Source organism: Peromyscus maniculatus, chromosome 7 (assembly GCF_049852395.1).
Source record: "Peromyscus maniculatus bairdii isolate BWxNUB_F1_BW_parent chromosome 7, HU_Pman_BW_mat_3.1, whole genome shotgun sequence".
NCBI lineage: Eukaryota > Metazoa > Chordata > Mammalia > Rodentia > Cricetidae > Peromyscus > Peromyscus maniculatus.
Window position 1 is genome coordinate 16,969,347 of NC_134858.1, and position 20,891 is coordinate 16,990,237.

General features: G+C 53.3%; 1 protein-coding gene across 4 annotated transcripts in view; it reads right to left on the bottom strand.

Moving 5' to 3' along the window:
- Nucleotides 1-260: 260 nt before the first annotated feature.
- Tyk2 (tyrosine kinase 2) overlaps nucleotides 261-20,891 on the bottom strand; it is a 31,124-nt gene continuing 10,493 nt past the window's right edge. For 2 of the 4 annotated variants that reach the window (XR_013052639.1, XR_013052638.1), the window contains exons 8-26: nucleotides 15,843-16,209; nucleotides 14,624-14,824; nucleotides 14,391-14,548; nucleotides 11,300-11,408; nucleotides 11,004-11,199; nucleotides 10,811-10,914; nucleotides 10,434-10,610; nucleotides 10,254-10,341; nucleotides 9,289-9,416; nucleotides 7,439-7,574; nucleotides 7,200-7,354; nucleotides 6,606-6,756; nucleotides 6,299-6,396; nucleotides 5,670-5,862; nucleotides 5,230-5,348; nucleotides 4,481-4,690; nucleotides 4,134-4,251; nucleotides 1,502-1,612; nucleotides 261-1,419 (exon numbers count right to left, since the gene is read on the bottom strand). Coding sequence is in view for 2 of the 4 variants with exons in the window: in XM_076575776.1 (XP_076431891.1) it covers nucleotides 1,285-1,419; nucleotides 1,502-1,612; nucleotides 4,134-4,251; nucleotides 4,481-4,653; nucleotides 5,230-5,348; nucleotides 5,670-5,862; nucleotides 6,299-6,396; nucleotides 6,606-6,756; nucleotides 7,200-7,354; nucleotides 7,439-7,574; nucleotides 9,289-9,416; nucleotides 10,254-10,341; nucleotides 10,434-10,610; nucleotides 10,811-10,914; nucleotides 11,004-11,199; nucleotides 11,300-11,408; nucleotides 14,391-14,548; nucleotides 14,624-14,824; nucleotides 15,843-16,209 (2,917 nt within the window). In the remaining 2 variants the exon portion in view is untranslated. The remainder of the gene's footprint in view (nucleotides 1,420-1,501; nucleotides 1,613-4,133; nucleotides 4,252-4,480; nucleotides 4,691-5,229; nucleotides 5,349-5,669; nucleotides 5,863-6,298; nucleotides 6,397-6,605; nucleotides 6,757-7,199; nucleotides 7,355-7,438; nucleotides 7,575-9,288; nucleotides 9,417-10,253; nucleotides 10,342-10,433; nucleotides 10,611-10,810; nucleotides 10,915-11,003; nucleotides 11,200-11,299; nucleotides 11,409-14,390; nucleotides 14,549-14,623; nucleotides 14,825-15,842; nucleotides 16,210-20,891) is intronic. The other 2 variants (XM_076575776.1, XM_016005553.3) reach the window with 1 other exon arrangement.

The window sequence follows — 20,891 nt, forward strand, 5'->3', positions numbered from 1 at the left end:
AGTGCTGGCTGCCCTTCCAGAAGACCCGGGTTCAAGTCTCAGCACCCACATGGCAGCTCACAACTGTCTACATAACTCCTGTTCCAGGGGATCTGACACCATCACACAGATATACATGCACGCAGAATACCAATGTACACAAGATACAAATAAATAAATAATTAAAAAAAAAAAAAGAAATCCTTCTTGGGAAGGCGGTTATTTCCCTGCCTTTCACAAACACATCTGATTATACAACCTCTTCACTGAAAACAACAGAATAGTAATAAACATAAACATTTATTAAACACTTATCTATGTCTCTCTCCTAAGCAATTTAAACATAACTCATCAGCGCTCTTTATCAGTCCTATGAGGTAGAAAGCCTGACCATCCCCATAGTTGAGACATAAGGCCCAGAGAGGTCAAGACATTTACCTGAGGTCACACAGGAAGGAAATGGTAAAACTGGCAGAGTCCTATGTATGTGACAAATGGCTCTCCTGTATTGTATGCAAATGTATGTGCAGGTGTGTGTGCATATGTGTTTGTGCAGAGGTCAGGGGACAACTTTGGCTACTGTTTCTGAGGCACTGTTCCACCGTGTTGTTTGGAGGCAGGGACTCTCAGTGGCCTGAGTCTCACTGAATGACTAGGCTGCTGGCCTGCGAGCTCCTGGGAGCTGTCTCCAGCCCCCAGTGCTGGGACAACAAGCATGTCCCACCCAAGCAGCTACCGTGGGTTCTGGGGATTGAACTCACATCTTCATGCTTGCAAGGCAAGCACATTTGTAAGCACTTCACGGACTGAGCAATCGCCCCGGCCTCCAACAAGCAGTTACTGAGTGCCTTCTGTATACCAGGAACTGATCTAGCTGGTGGCTTAAGTTGCGAGGGAAGGAACCCAGGTCTCCCCGCTGCTAAGCACGGGCTTTGCCAGTCACACCCCAGCTGGGCTGGTGGTTGAGGGCTGATCAGAAGTGTCGCGGCTTCTCCTAAAGTCTCGCTCTGTCTGCACGCCTGGCTGAAGATGGACCCCAAATCCCCCAGGCCTCCAGCAAAGCAAACAGGTTCTTCCCAGCTAGTGAAGACGATGGGTCTCCACTGTGAAAAGATGGACGGACCCAAAATGAAAGACTCAAGGATCCACTTGGCCCTTCTGCACGTCCAGGGTCTGCTCAGGTCACACCAGGCTCACGATCAAGGAAAGAAAGGTGTTAGTTCACAGACGGGTTTCCGGGCAAGAGTGAGGTGCAGGGCATGTGGAGGCTTCTCTGTGGGGGCCTTCCCCTGACGCCCCTGAACATCAGCACACGCTGAACACCGAGGGCACCTGGCCTTGGTACTTCTCCTGGGCTGTCTTGAGGATGGGCACGAGGTTCTGGAAGGTGGGCCGGAAAGAGGCCTCTGCCTCCCAGCAGTTCTTCATGAGGAGATAGATCTGGGGGTCGGGGGAGAACGGGCTGTGAGACCATTCACCCTGTGTCATGAGGGTGGGACGGGGAACCCGTAGAGGGACTCACCTCACAGGGACACCTGTCAGGCCGAGGCAGCCTCTCTCCGCGTTCCAGCAACTCTGTGAGCCTCAGCACGGTCATCTGGCCCTGGGTGACGCCGATGAGCTCGATGAATTTCTAAGGCACAATTGACAGCATCTATTTGCACAAGCCGTGAATCCATGCTTCTCAGTTGTGTGCCTGTGTGCGTGCATGTGTGTGTGTGTGTGTACATGGAGTGGAGTGTGCTCAGGCAAGGGGAGGCCAGAGGACGACGAAGGTGTCCTGCTCTGTCCCTCTCTGTCTTAGTCCTTTGAGACAGGGTCTTCCACTGAATCTGAAGACAGTCTGGTGGCCAGCAAGCCAGAGAACTCTGTGTCTGCCTCTCACAGTTCTGAGGTCATATGTTGCATACTCATATAGCCAGGCCAGAACCCCATTTCATGTGGGAGCAATCATGTCTGCATGTGTGTGGGCACATGTGTAGGGTATGTGCCCTAGCACATACATTAATATGAGACAGGAGGTTGAAGTCAGGAATCATTATGATATTGCTCATCTTCCACCTTATCCACTGAGGCAGGGTCTCTCAATCAAACCCAGAGCTCCCTGATATGACTAGTCTGGTTAGGCAGCATGCTCTAGGGATCCCATCTCTGACTTCCCCAGCTGGATTTAAAGCAGGGCCACCACGCCCACCTGACAGTCCAGTGAGTTCTGGGGATCCAGACTTCTGTCCTCACGCTTACAAGGCAAGTGCTTAACTGCTGAGCCTGTCCCCAGCTCCCCCACTCTTTCAAGACAGGGTCTTAGGTGTCCCAGGCTGGCCTTGAACTCCTGATCCTCCTGCCTCCACCTCCAGTGCTGGGATGACAGGCAAGCCCCACCATGCCCGCTTTAGCTGGGCTAGGGGAACCCAGGGCTTCATACATGCATGCCAGGCTAGTGTCCCACCAACTGAGTCACAGATCCAGCCCCTTAAAGTCTGTTTCTTGAGACAATGATCTTGCTATGTTGTTCAGGCTGCCCTTTGCCGCTTAGGCTCAAGGGATCCTTCTGCCCCGCTCTGAGTAGCTGAGGAGAAATGCAATCTTTGGGGCTAATCCAATATTCTCCTGGTTTCTCCCCCTAGTTCATGGCTAACCAATCACTGTGGTCCACAGCTCTTCATTGATTAGACAGACAGATAAACTAGTTGGGCCCATCAGAAAAAGTCACAGAAATTTAGAGCAGGAAGAGAAGATCCCTTGGTCTCTGTGGCCGAGGAGTGTCAGGGGATAAGCAGGACAAGGGTCACTGTGTACAGAGCCGACAGCCTGAGATACCACCACAGTGAACGTGGGATGGAGCTGGAGACACTCCTGACTACACCTGAGGCCACACTCTCGTGGAGTCTGCAAATAGCACAACAAATACCAGGGTTTTGCCTGTGTGCATTTTGAGTATTTCCGTTTAAAACTCCCCTGCAGGGGGAGATGGCCCAGTGGTTAAGAGTATGTGTTGCTCTTGCAGAGAACCCGGTTTAATTCCCAGCACCCACAGGGCAGCTCACAACAGGCTGGAACTGAAGTTCCAGATCTGACGCCCTCTTCTGGCCTCCCTGGCACTGCACAGACATACAAATATGTAAAACACCCATACACATAAAATAGAAACGACCAGCTCAGCGCCAGCAGAGGCTGAGGTAAGAAGGCTGAGATCTAGGGTGGCCTGAGTTCCAAAAGGAGCTGACAAGAGAGCTGGGGGGGGGGGGGCAAAGGGACTTCCCAGCAAGCCTGATGGCCTGAGTTCCCTCGACAGGAGCTGACGAGACCTCCTGCTAGCTCTCTGACCTCCACGCATCCCCAACACAATGTGCTCCTCCCCAGTAAGTAAACATAACGTCATTTTAAGAAACATTAAAACAGGCTGGCGAGATTGCTGAGCTGACAGAGGAGCTTGCTGCCAAGTCTGTCCCCCTGAGTTCAACCCTGAGGGCCACACAGGGGGAGAATAAACTCCTGCAGGTTGTCCTCTGACTTCTGTCAGGGCCAAAAGAAGCCCGGGACAAAGGGCTAACTGTGGTGCCTATTAGACACCACAGTGCACGCTGGCTCCCAGCTGGGGGTGGTGGTGTCCCTGTTACAGAGTCCACACCGGTATCCGGCTCTTCTCCCCCATATGCTTCCCTTCCCGGCCTCTCATGCCTGTGTAGGCCTGGCATTTCGGCCATGCGCTCTCTTGGCTCTCTCTCCTCTTTGCTCCCGACCCCCGTGGCCCAGTTCAGTCTACTGGCCATGTTTAGTCCACTGCCTTGTCTCCCTGCTCTGGACTCTTCCAGATGCCTCTGGCTTGCCCTCGTGCAGACAATAAAAACCTTCCCCTCAACCACACCCTAGAGCGGTCATGTCCTCCCATTCACACAACCTCCACGTGTGTGCTGTGGCATGTGGGTGCACACCACAACACACAATAAATAGGTGAAAAGAACCATTCAAACAAATTCCCCGGGAACGAGACAGTTCCCCACACTGCTGGGCAACACTTTTGCCCAGCAGACAAGACTGGGCTGAACAGGCTGGTGGAGTCTGCCAGTGTTGAAGGGCTGAACTCTAAAGGCCTGCTTTCTAGAAAAGCCTCCTAGCAAACACAAGGGTACAGTGGGGTGGCTGTCGCTCACCGTGGGGGGGCTCTGACTGGAGTCACAGTACGTCAGCAGCTCATACAGCGTCACCCCGAAGGACCAGACATCTGATGCGTAGTAAAACTTGCATTCCTTCAGGCATTCTGGGGCATACCTAGAGAGAGAGGAGGCTCAACACTGGCTGGCTGGACTTGCAGTCCACATCCAGTCAAAGGCCCCCTGAGATTCCAGGTGGGACCTAACCCTCCAGGGCACAGCCCGAGGGGTTGCAGACCTACTAAGCCAAGCCAAACTGGACTACAGGGCTTTAGCCCCGTCCCTTCCGCCCCTAGGCCCCGCCCAGCTCCCCTCTGCATCCCAGGGTCTCCTCCGCTCCTGGTCACCAGAACACCGGGCTGTCCCCGTCCTCGCGCACGCGGTAGTACTCGTGGCCTTCGGGCACTGCCTTGGCTAGGCCAAAGTCTCCGATCTTGACCAGCCTGTCGTTGTCCAGAAACACGTTGCGCGCAGCCAGGTCTCGGTGAATGTAGCGCTGCCCGTGTAGGTAGGCCATGCCCTGGGGTGGGGCAGGGCGAGTCAGGCTCAGCCCCGGCCTGAGCAAGCAAAAGAAGGAGCCAGAGCAAGGCTTGGGGCCGTGCCAGCAAAGCTAGATAGCGGGGTGTCTGGAGGGACGGGGTCAGGCACAGGAGGGTGGGTCCAGGGATGTGCAAACCTCTAAAGGCTAGGAGTGGGGCTTTCGGGACGAGCCAGGCTGGCAAAGCGCCAGAGAAGGGGCGGGGCTCGGTGGGCGGGGTCAACCGGAGCTGGGCGGGTCCAGGAATGTTCAAACCTCCAAACCTCTACAGGGTTTGGGGTGGGGCCTGCAGCTACTAGGCCAGGCAAGGGAGGCTGAATAGGGGGCGGGTCAGCTGGGGGGGCGGTGGTGGGAGGAGTCAAGAAAAGATGGGTGGGTCTAGTCATAAGGAAACTAGGGACTAGGGGTGAGGCTTATGGGGGTGTGGCCAGGTGACCGGGACACAAGACAGTGAGAGGAGTCCAGTCCAAGGACAAGGGCACGGACGGGGATAGACCCCTCCAGGACCAGCAGAAGCAGAGGTGGTCCTCTCTGGAAGGAGGGGCGGGGCCGTCCCACCTCGCAGATCTGCTGGGCGAACATCAGGAGCTGTGCCAGCCCGACGCTGTGCCGCGGCAGGTAGTCCCGGAGGCTGCCCAGGGGGACGTACTCCATGACCAGCTGTACAGACTTCTCTCCTGTCAGAAAGAGACCACAGGGGATGGACGCTGAAGAGGGGTTGGAGTCCCTGGATCCTGGAGCTCTGAGCATTACACAGATCGCTCTCAGGGTGGGGAGACAAGACCCGTGTACACTCGGTCAGGTCCATGGACCAGACTACCCACGTAGAACCGTTCCTGTGCTAGGAAGGTGAGGGGGTGGGGCTCCTGTTCATCCGGGCCCCAGTAGGCAACACCCCCAACTGAGAAGGCTGCCCAGCCACACCCCCACGGAGGCGGAATGATTCTAACTAGTCAGGATGGTTGGGTCCCCGCACCCACACACCAGGCCCGGCACACCTTGGTCCTCACAGCAGCCTTTGTACTTGACGATGTGTTCATGGTACAGGGTCCGGAGGATCTCGATCTCCCGCTGCCAGCCCGAGCGGAGCTGGGGACCACATCCCTCCTTAAGGGCCTTCACAGCCACCATCTCGCCGGTGCCATCATTGGTTGGGTCGTAGCAGTACAGGCTGACCTTGCCAAAGTGGCCCTGGCAGAAGTGGGCAGGAGGGTCAGACCAGGCTGTAGAGCCTGCTGGGCCCTATTTCCTCCCTTCTTCCAAAGCTGAAGACGCTCCCATTTCTCAAAACTAGACTTTTTTTTTTTTGAGAGAGAATCACACTATGAAGCACAGGTTGGCTTGGAACTTGATATACAGACCAGACTGCCTCAAACTCAGAGATCCGCCTGCCTCCGCCTCCTGAGTGTTGGTATTAAAGGCATGCCTATCATGACTGGTCCTCAGACTTCTTTCAGACACATCCCAGCCCTCCAGGCTCCATCCCAAATCTCCAACCCCAACCCCCAAGCCCTCCCACTCCTCACCTGCTCTCCCTCCAGATCTCCAAACCCCACCCCAGCCATTCACTCCCCCACCCACCCCCACCCCCACCCCCCCCACCCCCACTCTCCAGCCCAGCCCTCACCTCGCCCAAATCCCGGATCTTTTTCAAATAACGCTTGTGGAAAACAGTGGGGTCTGATGCTGGTGAGTCTGAGTTCACAGCCGAGATGCCCACTAGATCTGGAAGAGCCAAGGCCTTCCTCAGACCTGGGTCTTTCTCCAAACAGTATCACATGACTGGTCCCTGCTCCCCAGCATCCCTCCCACCTGGACACCCTTAGGTGAGTCAGAAGCTACCACGCACCATGCCGGTTCAGGGCCTTCGGTTGCACAGTGCCTGCATTGGCTGGGACCCCAGCTGCACCCCCAACCCCAGGGCCCTGGCTCACTCTGTGGCTGCAGCCTAGTGAGGTCCCGCAGAATGGTGCGGAATGACGGCCGCTGTGCTGGTTCGTAGGTCAGGCACTGGCGGGTGAGTGTGGCAAGCTCCGGGCATGAGGGCTCGGGCAGCTGGTGCTGCTTTGTGTAGAATCGTTCTTTCTGTGGGGGTGATGACCCCAGAGAGTGAGCACCCTACTCTACCCACATCTTCCCCAAGAGACCCAGCCAAGCAGCAGCATGGCTGGCTCAGACCAGTACCTGGTCTTTTTATGCCCATTTTACAGAGAAGGTAGCTGAAGCCTGGTAGAGACTACAGCGTCAGGAATTAGAACCAAGTCCAGCTGGCTCTGCAGTCAGTGCAGGTCTACCAAGCCATCCCCAGCACCCTGGCTTCCTTCTACCGGCCTTTCCTCCCTGCCCTCAGCTCGGCTCCCTTAATGCCCCCGGACCTTTGCAAAAGCTTGTTTGGAATCAAGGCTGCTCTTCCTGGCCGGGCTCATGAGCAACATTATGCACTTAATGAAACGTTCTTTAGGAAACCTTTGAGCCACGTAGATGGACCAGGGAACCCTTCAGAGTCCATAAAAATCCTTAAGACATACCTCAGAGGGGCAACGACCCTGCAGGGGTGCCTCCCCATCAAAGCAGATCTCAAGGAGGGTGGCACCAAAGCCCCACATGTCCGTGGCAGTACCCAAGCTACTGGCCTCTCCAGACAGGCACTCAGGAGCTGTCCATGGGATGCGCTCCACCCGCTCTGGAGAGCACGGGTCACAGGTCAGCAAGAGTGGAAAGGGCAGGGGAAGGCCATCCCCATGCCCAGCCCTACCCCAGAACTCACCCTCCCTGGAGAGGGCACCTTGGCCCACGCCAGGATCACTTAGCTTGATGAAGGGGCTAGTACCCTCCTCCAGCCCCAGCCGGGCCAGCAGGACGTTCCGGCCACATACGTTCCCGTGAACCAGATTCTTGTCCTCCTGGGTGGCAGAGGAAGAGAAAGTGAATGACTCCTGGGGGTGGATCGGATTCCGCGACCACCCCATCCCATAAGGCTCCTCCCGACAGGGATGGCCGTGTGAAAATGACATTGTCAAACTATTGGGATAACAATACTACGTCATCAGTACCAGGCAACACTGGGAGCTGAGTGGGTAGCCAAGGTTCTTGGTCAGGAACAAAAATCTAGAAAGACCCCACTGTAGTCCCCAAATGTCCCTGCCTCAGGGACTTTGCACAATCTAGAAAGACCCACTGAAGTCCCCAAATGCCCCTGCCTCAGGGACTTTGCACAGGCTGTTCCTACACACACACACCTGAAAATGACCTTCCTAAGATTTCCTCACAGCAACTTTGCTCTTCTCTGTCAGGTAAGGCCAGCCCCTGTCCACCTGTTTCAAATTCTGCCTCATCCCCAAGTTCTAACTGTGCCTCACTCCACTTCAACTTCTCTGGCCCTCAGTTCTTTCTGTATTGTATGTGTGGTATGTGCTCCTGGGGGTGCATGCTGTGGAAGGTCAGGGATGGACGCCAGGTGTCCTCCTCAATTGCTTCTCCCCTTATCTTTGAGACAGGGTCTCACACTGAATCTGGAGCTCACTGACTGGGTAGGCCAGCCAGGCAGTGAGGTCCAGGGGCCTCCTGTCTTTGCCCCCCCCCAGTGCTGGGGTCACAGACATCTGGCTTTTTATTCAAGTCTTCATGGCTGTACAGCAAGCATTTCCCACCATCTCCCAGAGTCCCCTCTCAGTTCTCACTGCTTCCTAATATATCATGTTGCTGCTTTGAGTACAGTAGCCCTCTCTAAACACAGGCCATTTTCAGAAACTGAAGTTAGGGTCGGGCGGTGGTGGTGCACGCCTTTAATCCCAGCACTCGGGAGGCAGAGCCAGGCGGATCTCCATGAGTTCGAGGCCAGCCTGGGCTACAGAGTGAGTTCCAGGGAAGGTGCAAAGCTACACAGGGAAACCTGGTCTCGAAAAACCAAAAAAAACTGAAGATAGGTGTCAGGCATAACAATGTCAGTCGGCCATCTCAAGAGGCAGAGGTAGGAGGATGAGGAGTTCAAAGCCAGTCTTGGTTACAATATGCATTTGAGACCAGCCTGGGCTACGTGAGACCAACTTGCAGCATGTGATTATAATCCCGGTGCTGGGGAGGTGGAGATGGGAGCACACTTGGGCTCACTAGCTAGTTAGTCTAGTTACATGAGCGAGGGTAGTCTAGTTACATGAGCGAGTTCTGGGTTTAGTGAGAGTCCCTGCCTCAAGAAGAGCAACAGAGGGCTAGCCTCAAACTCACTATAGAGCCGAGAATGACTGGATCCCAGACCCCCCGCCACAGCTCCTGAGTGCTGTGATGACAGGTATGTGTCACATGCCTGGATTCACTGTACCCCATTTTCTATGGGAAACTTGACACCCACAGATAGGGCTCTTGATGATCCTTCAAGGTACCAAGGAATGGTTACACAAACGAGAGAGCAGACCTGGAAACAGTGTGATCAGAACAGCAATGGCTGAGGTGTATCAGGGGCCAAGCGTGTAGACAGTGCTCCTGGGAGTCACAGTTCGGAACTGCAGCTCGGTGTGGCCTCCCACACTGATGCCCACGCCACACTACCCCCCAGTCACTGACGCCCACGCCACACTACCCTCCCAGTCACCGACGCCGTACCCCCTCGGGGCCACGCACCAGGTAGCTGAGGGCGCTGGCCAGCTGCTGAGCCACGACCATCTTCCAGGTCATGGGCACTCGGCCCCTCTGTCGCCGTAACCACACATCCAGGGGACCGTGTTCTACGAACTCTGTCACAATGATATCTGCAAAGACATCGCTGCTAGAGGGGCAGCCACCTGCCTCTGCCTCGGGGTCCAGGACGGAGGGTGGGGCTGAGCGGGGTGGGGGGGTTCTTTAAGAACAGAGGAGAGCGGGGGCAGGGATAGATGGGGGGTCTAGGCACAGAGCAAGTATCCAAGCAGAGGCCAAGGTGGAGTGCAGGAAGTGGAGAGGGGGTGGGAGGGGATGGGCTGAGATGAGCCGCGGGCCAGGCGCAGGCTGGGAAGCAGAATTGGGACACCCAGGGGCAGTGCAGGTCACACCAGGGGAGCCTGTACAAGAAGCTTGGAGGGACAGGCAGGGAGGGGGCAGAGGTGTGCTGAAGGGCTTAGAGTATGCATGAAGGATGCAAAAGGAATTATGGGAAGAATCAGACAGGGCCAGCCATCAGGGTCTGGGTCAAGGAGACAGGGCAGAGCAGGTGTAGCGAGGGGTCAGGGGAGGGTCAACGTGCAGTGCGTGTTCAGAGGGCTGCTGTGTGGTGAGGGGTGGGCACATCCTGCAGACCCAGGGCTTGTCTGACCTCAGGACTTCGGGAGAGATTGATGGTCAAATGAGTGTGACTCGGAGGCAGAGCCACTGCCTAGAACCCCGCAGTGAGAACCTGGAGGTACGACTCAACGATAGAGCCCCTGCCTGGGACACCATAGTGAGGAGCTGGGGGCATCGGCATCGCTCAGGGGTCGAGTGTTTGCCCCACAAGCTGACAGCCTGGGCTCCATCCCCAGAACTACCAAGGGGGGGGGGGAGTCAGGACACAGGCCAGGGAGGGGGCATAGAGGGTGGACTGCAAACCCAGTCGGGTGTTGGGGTGAACTCACTCTCTGAGCCGCGGACGCAGACACCGTGCAGGAAAGCCAGGTGCATGTGTGACACCTGGCTCATGAGGCTAGCTGTTTCGTAGAAGGCCTGTGGGGACAGGGCAGGGCAGGCTCCTGCAAACCCACTCTCCCTCCCAGTCCTGCTCTCCAGACACCCCAGGGCCAGCCTTGCACGCTTACCAAGGCAATGTTATGGTGACTGGGATCCAGGACTTTAAGCACCACTCGAAGCTGCTGTCCACTGCCCCCACCAGGCTCAGGGGGGCAGTCGTTGTCCACTTTGCCTTCGTCAGGGCCTCCCACTCTTAGAAGGCCCTCGTAAACATTGGTCCTTGTGCCTTGACCCAAGTGGGACAGCTGTAAGAAGTGGTACTGAATGCAGCAGCAGGTGACGCCACGCCCCCAGGGCCACGCTCCCATGGCCACGCCCCCATGGCCACTCAGGTGACGCCACGCCCCCAGGACCACGCCCCAGGGCCACTCAGGTGACGCCACGCCCCAGGATCACGCCCCCAGGACCAGTCCCCAGGGCCACATGCCTTGCCCAGAATACCCACCTGAGTGATTTCGTCCTGGTGAACCCTGTGGAAGCTGAGCTGGCTCAGGTTAAGAGGCTGGGCGTGGGCACTGGACCCCCGCATGATCACGAGGTTGGAGATTTCTAGGCACAGGAGTAGACACTGCCCTCGTGGGCTGGCTTCAGAGCACACAGTGTCATCCCCACCCTGTGCCTCTCACTACCCTACTCACCTCCTGGCCGGGGCAGGCAACAGTGGTGCAAGGGGAAGCAGTCGTCACCGGCCCGAAGCGAGCAGCCCTGCAAGGCGAGCCGGAGGTCCCCGACGCTGTCGAAGGACCGGCCCCAGCCATCCAGCACGAAGGCTCCGGGTTGCTGCGTGATGGGGAACTTTCGGAGGCGCAGGCCCTTTGGGCCATGGCCGGGAGCCTGGGGGGGGGGGGAGGAGACGTAAGGGGGGGCAGGCAGGGCTTGGATCCAGCCCACGAAGGGCGCATCTCCCTACCCCTGCACCCGGCTCCAGACCCACCGGGTTTCGGTGGGCCACGGTGAGGATCAGGCGGTGAAGGTGGCTGGTGCTCCACTGAATCAGGAAGAGGCCATCCTCTGGCCACAGCTTGGCTTGCACAAAAGGATCCCTGGAGAGGAAGAGAGCAGGGGAACGCCATCAGCCTCTTGCAGTCACTGTGGGATCCACGCCAATGAGCACAGGAGACCTGCCCAGAGATACACACACCAGCAACTCCAGCTCTCAGGGGGCTGAGGTCACGGATCACTGAAAGTTCAGGTCCAGCCTGGGCTACATAGTACGACCATGTCTCAAGAGAAAGTGGAGGGAATGGGGGACCTTAGAAAATGAGGTTCAGCTCTTTCACACCCATGTGGGAATCTGGGGGTGCCGGGGCTACAGCTCAGCTAGTCCAGCCAATCAGTGAACTCCAGTTCCAGTGAGAGACCCTCACCAAAAAATAAGGCGGAGGGGCTGTGGAGATGGCTCGGCAGCGGCAAACAGTGCCTGCTGTTCCTGTGGAGGACCAGGGGCTGATTCTCAGCACCCGTACCCCACACCACCTCTAACTCCAGCTCCAGGGTGTCCCATGCCTCATCTGGCCTCCGTGGGCACCCACATACATGTGCCATACACTCACAGAGATACACATATATACATACGAAAAATAAAAAGAAACCAATGGAGAGCGACTGAGGAAGACACCCAAGGCCAACCTCTGGCTCCCTGCATGCCCACACATACAAATAAAACCGGGAAAGCCGGGCGGTGGTGGCACACACCTCTAATCCCAGGACTCAGGAGGCAGAGCCAGGCGGATCTCTGTGAGTTGGAGGCCAGCCTGGTCTACAGAGCGAGATCCAGGATAGGCTCCAAAGCTACACAGAGAAGAAACCCTGTCTCAAAAAACCAAAAACAAAACCAAAACACACAAAAGCCTTCAGAGAGCCTGTAAGATGGCCAAAGGCACTTGCTGTAAGCCCGATGACCCACACGGCAGGAGAACTGACTCCTGGAGGTTGTCCTCTGACCTCCCACATACACTATGGCATGTCCTCCCCCAATAAATAAACGTGTAAAAAACCTCAGAACTACCGACAGTAAGTCCACACATACACGTACACACACATGACCACCGACATAGAGAGATACATGTAAGAACAGTCACATGTGCCGAACATCACACACAGCCACTGACAAAGTGACAGATGCTGAGACAGGACAGCGGCCTGACCGGGTCACACGGGTCACCCAGACACAGCCACAAGGGACAGGGCTACTTCCAGTACAGAGATAGTCACGTGCCCCCAAAACACAGATCATGGATGCAGTTCATCACCCTGCGTCACAGGGCCATGTGGGGACACCACTTCCATGTGCTCTGTCCCCTCTGAGGCTCCTGTCGGGTCCTGTACCCACTGATGGGCTGGAGAGATAGCTCAGAGGTTAGGAGTGCTGGCTGCTCTTCCAGAGGACCCAGGTTTGATTCCCAGCACCCAGAAGGGGGCTCACAACTGTCTGTGACTCCCAGCCACTGTGAGCACCGGATACACATATGGTGTAGACATGTATGCAGGAAAAAAACCAAACCAAACAAACAGAAAACACACACATAAAATTAAATTACAAAAAAAAAAACTAATAAAAGAAAAAAGGTAGATATAAACCAGGTGTGGCAACATATGCCTCTAGTCCCAGCACTGGGAGGTGGAGGCAGGAAGCCAGGGAGTTCAAGGTCATCCTCAGCTGTATAGAATTCAAGCCTAGTCTGGGCTAAATCAAACACTGTCTCAAAAGTCGAAACAAGGGGCCAGTGAGATGACTCGGGTACAGAAGCTAGCTGCCCAGTCTGACGACCTGAGTTTGATCCCCATCACCAAGATGGTGGGAGAGAACGGACTCCTGTAAACTGTCCCGTGACCACTACTCATGTGCTGGCTGTCCTGGTGCACACCACCACATCCGGTTCAAGCAATGCTGGGGACCGAACCGAGGGCTTCATACACTAGCAATGCTCAGCTTCCTGCAGCTGAGCTATATCCACAGACTAGACTTGTGTTTGCTGTATCCGTGCGTGCGTGCGTGAGCATGGTTGTGCACGCCACTGTACGCATGTCAGAGGACAACCTCGGCCGTCAGTCCTCACCTTCCGCCCTGTCAGAGGCAGGGACCTGATGCCGGCCACCATATACGCGGGGCAGCACGAGCCTTCAGGGATTGCACCTCTACTGTGGCTCTGTGGGAGTGCTGGGCCTCCACACACAAGCGACTCAGCCATGTGCCTTCTAGGGGTCCAACTCAGACCCTCACAGCAGAAGGCCGGCTCTTTATCCACTCAGTCATTTCCCCAGTCCCCGAGACATTCGTACGATGTAATTTTGAAGGCTGGAGAGATGGCCCAGACGGTAGAGGGGCTTACTGCTCTTCTGGAGGACGCGAGTTCGGTTCCCAGCACCCACACTGAGTGGCTCACAACCGTCTGTACTGTCCGCTGCAGGAGGGTCCGACACCCCTGGCCTCTTTGGGCACCTGCACTCAAATACGCAGACATCCGCACACACATAATTTAAAATAAAAAATAAATCTTTAAAATTTAATTTTGAGCTGGGCAGCGGCGTCATATGTCTTTAATCCCAGCACTCAGGAGGCAGAAGCAGGCAGATCTCTGAGTTCGAGGCCAGCCTGGTCTACAGAGCAAGTTCTAGGACAGCCAGAGCTACACAGAGAAACCCTATCTCGAAAAACCAACAAAATTTGACTTTGAGATAGGGTCTCACTACGTAGCCCCAGCTGACCTGCTTGGATTAAGTTGTACACCACCACAGCTAACCTCTTTTCTTAAGTATCCAGACTAAGCTATTTTATTACAGTAATGAAAAATGGACTAGTATGAGGGCCTTGATATCCCAGAGGAGGCAGCAGCAACAACAAAAATGGGGACTGAAGGGAGTCACACAGCGGCCAGACAGTGAGACACAAACACCGTGGCACACTCATGTGGCCCACAGCTAGATGGTGTGACAGCAGGCGCACAGACACACACTAGGTAGAACGCACGAACTCAGCTTCCGGCAGTGCCAGCCCCTGCCACCCTCGGGCCACCATCACTCACATCAGGGGCCCGTGGATGCCGTTCTGGATGCTAGTCAAGAGCCTGGGGGGTGCCACCTCATGGCACAGGTAGTGGCTGGAGTCAGCGGTCAAGCGGAAATAACCATCCACCAGGGCCACAAAGGACAGGGCCTCAGCCCGGGAGCGGAGGCACAGCAACTGTGGGCCAGGGGACATGGTCAGGGAGCCCAGCAGGACAGACCCCGGCCTCCTCCACCAGCCTGGGGTCCCCACCAAGCACTTGTTGTCCTGCAGGTGGATGTGCACATGACATTCCTTTAGCACCACGTGGGAAATGTCCTGGAAGTCACAGAAGTAGGTCCAGGGTGCTTCCCCGGGGCTCTTAGCCAGCTGCTCTCCAGGCTCAGGGTCCTTGGCTTTCTTCCCAGCCCGGTTGCCTTGGGGATTCCCTCTGTTGTTACCTCTCTCTGATTCCTAAAAAAACAAGCCAGGGGGTGGGGAGGGGGCCAAGGGACAGAGCAGGGCATGGATAGTTTAATGTCCCCTCAAAGGACAAGAGGAAACTGGGCTCAAGCTTCTAACTCCCAAAGTCAGAAAGCTACAAGAAGATCACCACGAATTCCAGGCCAGCCTGGGCTACACAGCTGAGTTCCAGGCCAGCCTGGGCTACACAGCTGAGTTCTGGGTCAGCTGGAATTATAGTACAGACTAGGATACTAACTCAAAAATAAAAATAAGCTGAGCGGTGGTGGCACACACCTTTACTCCGAGTGCTTAGGAGGCAGGGACAGGCAGATCTCTATGAGTTCAAGGCCAGCCTGGTCTACAGAGCAAGTTCTAGGACAGCCAGGGCTACACAGAGAAACCCTGTCTTTAGATAGATAGATAGATAGATAGATAGATAGATAGATAGATAGATAGATAGATAGATAGATAGGAAGATAGATAGATAGATAGATAGATAGATAGATAGATAGATAGATAGATAGATAGATAGATAGATAATAAAAAAATAAAGAACCCTTACCCAGGTGGTGGTGGCAGCGGCGGCGGCAGTGCACACCTTTAATCCCAGCACTCGGGAGGCAGAGGCAAGTGAATCTCTGTGAGTTCAAGGCCAGCCTGGTCCAGAAAGTGAGTTCCAGGACAGCCAGGGCTATACAGAGAACCCTCTTCCAAAAAACAAAACAAAAAATAAATAAAAATAAAAACCCCCTCAAGGGCCAGGGAGACGGCTCCACAGCTAACGGTGCCCGATGACCTGAGCTCCAGAGCCCACATGGTGGAAGGAGAGAAACCACTTCCCCAAGCTGTGGTCTGATCTGCACATGCACACCCTAGCACACCCCTGCCCATCTCCCACAAAAAAATGGAGGGGTGAAAAATCAAAGGAAGAACATAAACAGGATAGATGGACAAGCCTCCAAAGCCAGGTGAGGACAGGGCTCACTTGGGCCACCCTGAGGAGCCCTCAGCTAAGGTGAGTGCTCACCTGCATCTGCAGTGGATGCCACTGGATACCTCCGGTGCCTGTCACCAGTACCTCGTGGGTGGGAAGCCTGGTGGCCAGCTCTGGGCTTGGGTCCCCAGTACTTTGCCCACTGTTCTGCATGTAGCAGGGGTCCCTCTCAGGCTGGTCCAGTACCTCCAGATGACACACCGGAATGTGCTCTGAGCCAAATCGAGGAGCCAGCCGCTCCAGGGTGGCCAAGTACTTAACCATCACAACCTGCTGGGAGAGGTGGCCAGGCTGAAAGGCCCGCAGGAATCGCTGGAAGACTCTGCGGAGGCGCAGGCGCGTGAGCGCATTGTGCTGGCGGATGTGCTGGCGGAAGGAGCGAGGGATGCAGTTCTTAAAGCTGTAAAGAGGACACAGAGACATGTCAGAGCCTGTGCAGCCAGACAGGCTGGGTGACGTGGGGTCAGTGGCTTAACATCTCTGCTGCCTAATGTAGACAACAAGGCTTATGTCATGAATGTGGAAATAAAAAACTCAATTCATATGACTGTGGCTTCTGCCCTTAATCCCAGCACTACACAGTGAAATTCTGTCTCGAAAATTTTTATTTTTATTCCTTGTGTGTGTGTGTTCTCACAGGTGGTTGTGAGCCACCATGTGGGTGTTGGGAACTGAATTTAGGTCCCCTATAAGAGCAGCCAGTGCTCATGAGCACTCAGCCATTTTTCCAGCCCCTTACCTCAGTTTTTATATTACATAATTTACCCCAGGCTGGCTTGGAGCTCACTGCATAGCCCAGACTGACCTCAAACTTGAAGTAATCTTCCTGGTTCTACCTCTTGAGTCCAAAAATTACAGGTGCATGCCACCACATCTGATTCTAATTTTTCTTAAATTTATTTATTTATATTTTATGTACATTGGTGTTTTGTTTGCATATGTCTGCATAAGTTGCAGACAATTGTGAGCTGCCATGTGGGTGCTGGGAATTGAACCCAGGTGCTCTAGAAGAACAGAAAATGCCCCTAACCTCTGAGCTATCTCTCCAGGCCCTAGTCCTAATTTTCGTCTTGTGTTTTGGGACTGGGTCTCATGTAGCCTGCTGTGGGATAATGCTTTTGTACACTGGTTTAATAAAACATTGATTGGCCAATAGCCAGGCAGGAAGTATAGGTGGGATAAGCAGACAAGGAGAATTCTGGAAAGAGGAAGGCTGAGTTGGGAGACGCCAGCGTGCTGTCCCGAGAGCAGCATATAATGGCATACACGTAAAGCCACAGAACACATGGCGACATGTAGATGAACAGAAATGGACTGAGTTTAAGTGCAAGAGCTAGTCAGTGGTGGGCCTGAGCTAATGGCTGAACAGTTTTAATTAATATAAGCCTGTGTGTGTTTACTTGTGTTAGGATTCTGCCCTTACTCCAGCTGCGTGTCCACACATGCGCAATTCAGGAGTTAAGCAAAAGGTCTTGCATCCTATGTCATTGGCGTTCCCTGGCGACTACATACGCCAAGCCAGACACAGACCCCATCCTCTCTCTCTCTGCTTTCTCCCCCACCACCCCAGGCCTGGCTCTCCTCTCTCCCCTCCCCCCCTTTTCCCTCCTAATAAAGCTCTGAAAACTAACACTGGGTTCTGTCGTGACCGTTACCTTTCCACACGGTAACCAGTGCTGCTTCCCACAACCAGCCCCGCCACCAGCGCTACTGACCATCCTTTCAACTTGGGGGATGCGAGTGGGAGAGGTTTGTCCCGACTGCCGGCAGGCTGGGACACAGGAAAACTTCCAACTACAGTAGCCCAGACTTGCCTTGAACTCTTGTGGTGCTAACCTTGAACTCCATCCTCCTGCCTCTACCTCCCAGGTGTTCATCAACCAGACCAACTACTATTAGCTAATCTTTTGGAGGAGACTAGTTCTTACACTGTAGCCCAGGCTAGTCTAGAACTTTCAATTCTCCTGTCTCAGCACACTGGTAGCTGTGACTACAGGTCCTTGCCATGTGCCTGGCCAGAGACAGACCCTGAGCTTCCAGAAACTGCCTAGGACTTGATATTTGAGCCCTATAGTGCCTTCCAGAAGTCTATATCCTGCACCCCAGGGAACCCCACTCTGTAGGCTTGGGTTTTATAGGGTTTTCTCTTTTCTGTATGCGCATGCGTGGGGGAATCCACAAAAAGCGGGTCACAGACTCCTCTCCCTCTTCCTCTGTCTCCTTGCACGACCATTTCCACAGGCCTAAGCACATCTTCCCTTAGTAAACTCTTACAGTGGGCTTTGTTGTACCTCGTGGCTTTTCTCACACAGTAAACAGCGCCGCTTCATAACTAACATTGATAGTGAGATGAAGCAGGCCCTCCCAGCGCTGTGCGACCGAGACTCCATACGGAGGTTTGTTCGATCTACGACTTCCCACTTTTTCATTTGCCCGGCTGCTGGACCGCTTCACAACACTGGCTGCTCCGATTGATGGTTTTTCCCTTTCCAATCTCTAGCCATTTCCCATGACTGCAGCCTGAGATATATTTCTTGCTGTGGGACCCATGGCGGGAGGGAGGGATGTTCTCACCCTTCTATCTTAATGAAATGTTGCTGATCCTCACTTGATCTTGGGGACGCCTGAGATTTTAGTCTTGGATCATGGTTTTTTTTTTAGTTTTTTCCCCTCTGCCGCAGCCATGGGAAATGGGCTTCCTCCTATTACTCCCATTCCTCCTCTGAGAAATGCCTTAAACATCCCTTAGATAACGATAAAAATGGCCACAAAATGGCTCCTTGCATCCTGATATTTCATGAGCATTATTTAACTTCTGCCAGTGAATGGGGAAATGAAGTTATCTTATCCCCAAGCTTTGTTTACCTAAGCTTTTTCCTTCTTCCTTGATTCCTTCTCTCCTGCCCACATGCTCCTAGACATGCAACCTGAACCTGAGGAATCTATGACTTCAATAAACCTTTAGCCCCTCCTCCTCTCCGGTACCAGGCCGCTCCAACCGCCCGACTCTGGCTCCCACATTCACTCCTCCTGACACTTGTTCTCAGCTGCCCTGAGGAGCACAGACGGGTCTGGGATCAGGCCAGGATTCATGCAGACGAGGTTCGTCAGACTAATGCTGCCCATCCATCGGGGCCGAGGCACTTCCCTATCAGGACCCACATTGGGATTACAATATCCCGTGTGGTTCTCTAGCTAGGGATCGATTTATAACCTGCCTCCTGGCAGGTCTTCATAGGGCTGCCCTCAAACCAGTAAACTATGAAAAGCTAAAAAACATAATTCAAGATAAGGAATAAATCCTTCTCATGTCTCCCAGATCTTCTCCCAACATCAAGGGCTAAACTTAAGCATCTGGAGAGAGGGTCTCCAGCTCCATAGGCAGAAGTCTTAGCGGTGGCATTTAAGGTGTACCATGGAGGAGATGAGAAAGCCCGTAAACAGAACTGCCAAATGCTGGCACATGCTATCCGACCGGCCGCCCGAAGCCTTCAGGTCCCTGTTTTAAATGTGATAGAGAAGTCCATTGAGCTCATGCCTGTTGATACAAATGTAAACTACTTTTATATTCCTGTTTAAGATAATTTGTATATTGATACAAATACAGAACTATATTTGTTCTAATGTACATATATTTCTACTCTTATTTGAAATATTTGTATATTGATGCAAATGTAAATTTATATCTGTCATACTGTATGTATGTTCTACTTCTGTTTAGGATATTCTGTATATTGATATATATTTAAGAATATTATCATATTGCATATTGCACTATATATTCCTACCTCTGTTATAAATATCTTGTGTAGCCGGGTGGTGGTGGTGCACGCCTTTAATCCCAGCACTCGGGAGGCAGAGCCAGGCGGATCTCTGTGAGTTCAAGGCCAGCCTGGGCTACCAAGTGAGTTCCAGGAAAGGCGCAAAGCTACACAGAGAAACCCTGTCTCGAAAAAACAAAAACAAAAAAAGAAATCTCTGTGTATTGCCACAATTTTGAAGTCATCGTTCTTTACCATACATTTGCTTATTGACTGTTTACCTTGTTTACATGAAGCCTTAGTCCTTAGGTTATTTAGGTAGATAAGACTTATAGATTTATAGTCACCTATGCTTGTCATCTCTATAGTTACGTTAGTTAGGTTAGTTATCCAGATTTACAGATGCATAGGTCAGATGGACAGGTAATCTTCAAACACTTCATGGACCTAGAGAATATGGCATTTAAATAACTTAGAATTCTGTTGACGTGAGACACAATTGCTCCTGGCAGCACCAATTTGATCCTGAGAGAATGTTGGGATTCTGAGACATTTCCATTTGAAAGTTTGTCTTCTTGGCACAAAATGGCCTACTGGGCAAAGAACTGCCCTTGCCTCGACTGCTAACAGTACAAACGCAATGCTGTCCTTTCTGGACAAGTGGGACACAAGGAAAGCAACCACTGTACTCTGCCAAGACAGGGTAAGATGGTCTTTCAGAATTCCTGCTTCTGAGAATGGTCTGTCAGATACTCTAGGCCTGTAGCCAATTTGAATGCACCAACAATGCTGAGAAACATTAGGTGACTGTCCAGGCTGCCAGCTGTCTCTGTCTACTCTTGCAAGATTCCCAAAAGTTGCTTGCATTCATCTACCATTTCTCAGGTACCATTATATTCCTTCTCAGGTCTTTGATGGGATTGAAGACTAGCAGTTATAGTTACAACTTAGTATATATTATCTTAGATAGAACATATTAAGTATTAGATTCAGGTTCTTTAGGATAGGACACCTTTTGGAATGATCTTTGTAACATACCATTTACCTATGGTCCAGACTTCTCTGGATTTTAATATGTGTTTCTTGCTTGATATTGTTCGCATTGGTTGTAGTTCCATCTTATCTAGGTCATTATTCCTCATTACTCCTGGACAATATTTTATAAGCATTCTTTTGTATATAATCTTGTATTAGGTTATAACCTTCTTATTTAGACAAAAGGAGGAGATGCAGTGGGTAGCCATTCCAGCTTTGATCTGGAAGTTCCAACCCCCATTGAGGCTTCAGTAACTGTCACGCCTACAAGGCGGGGCCAAGAGAG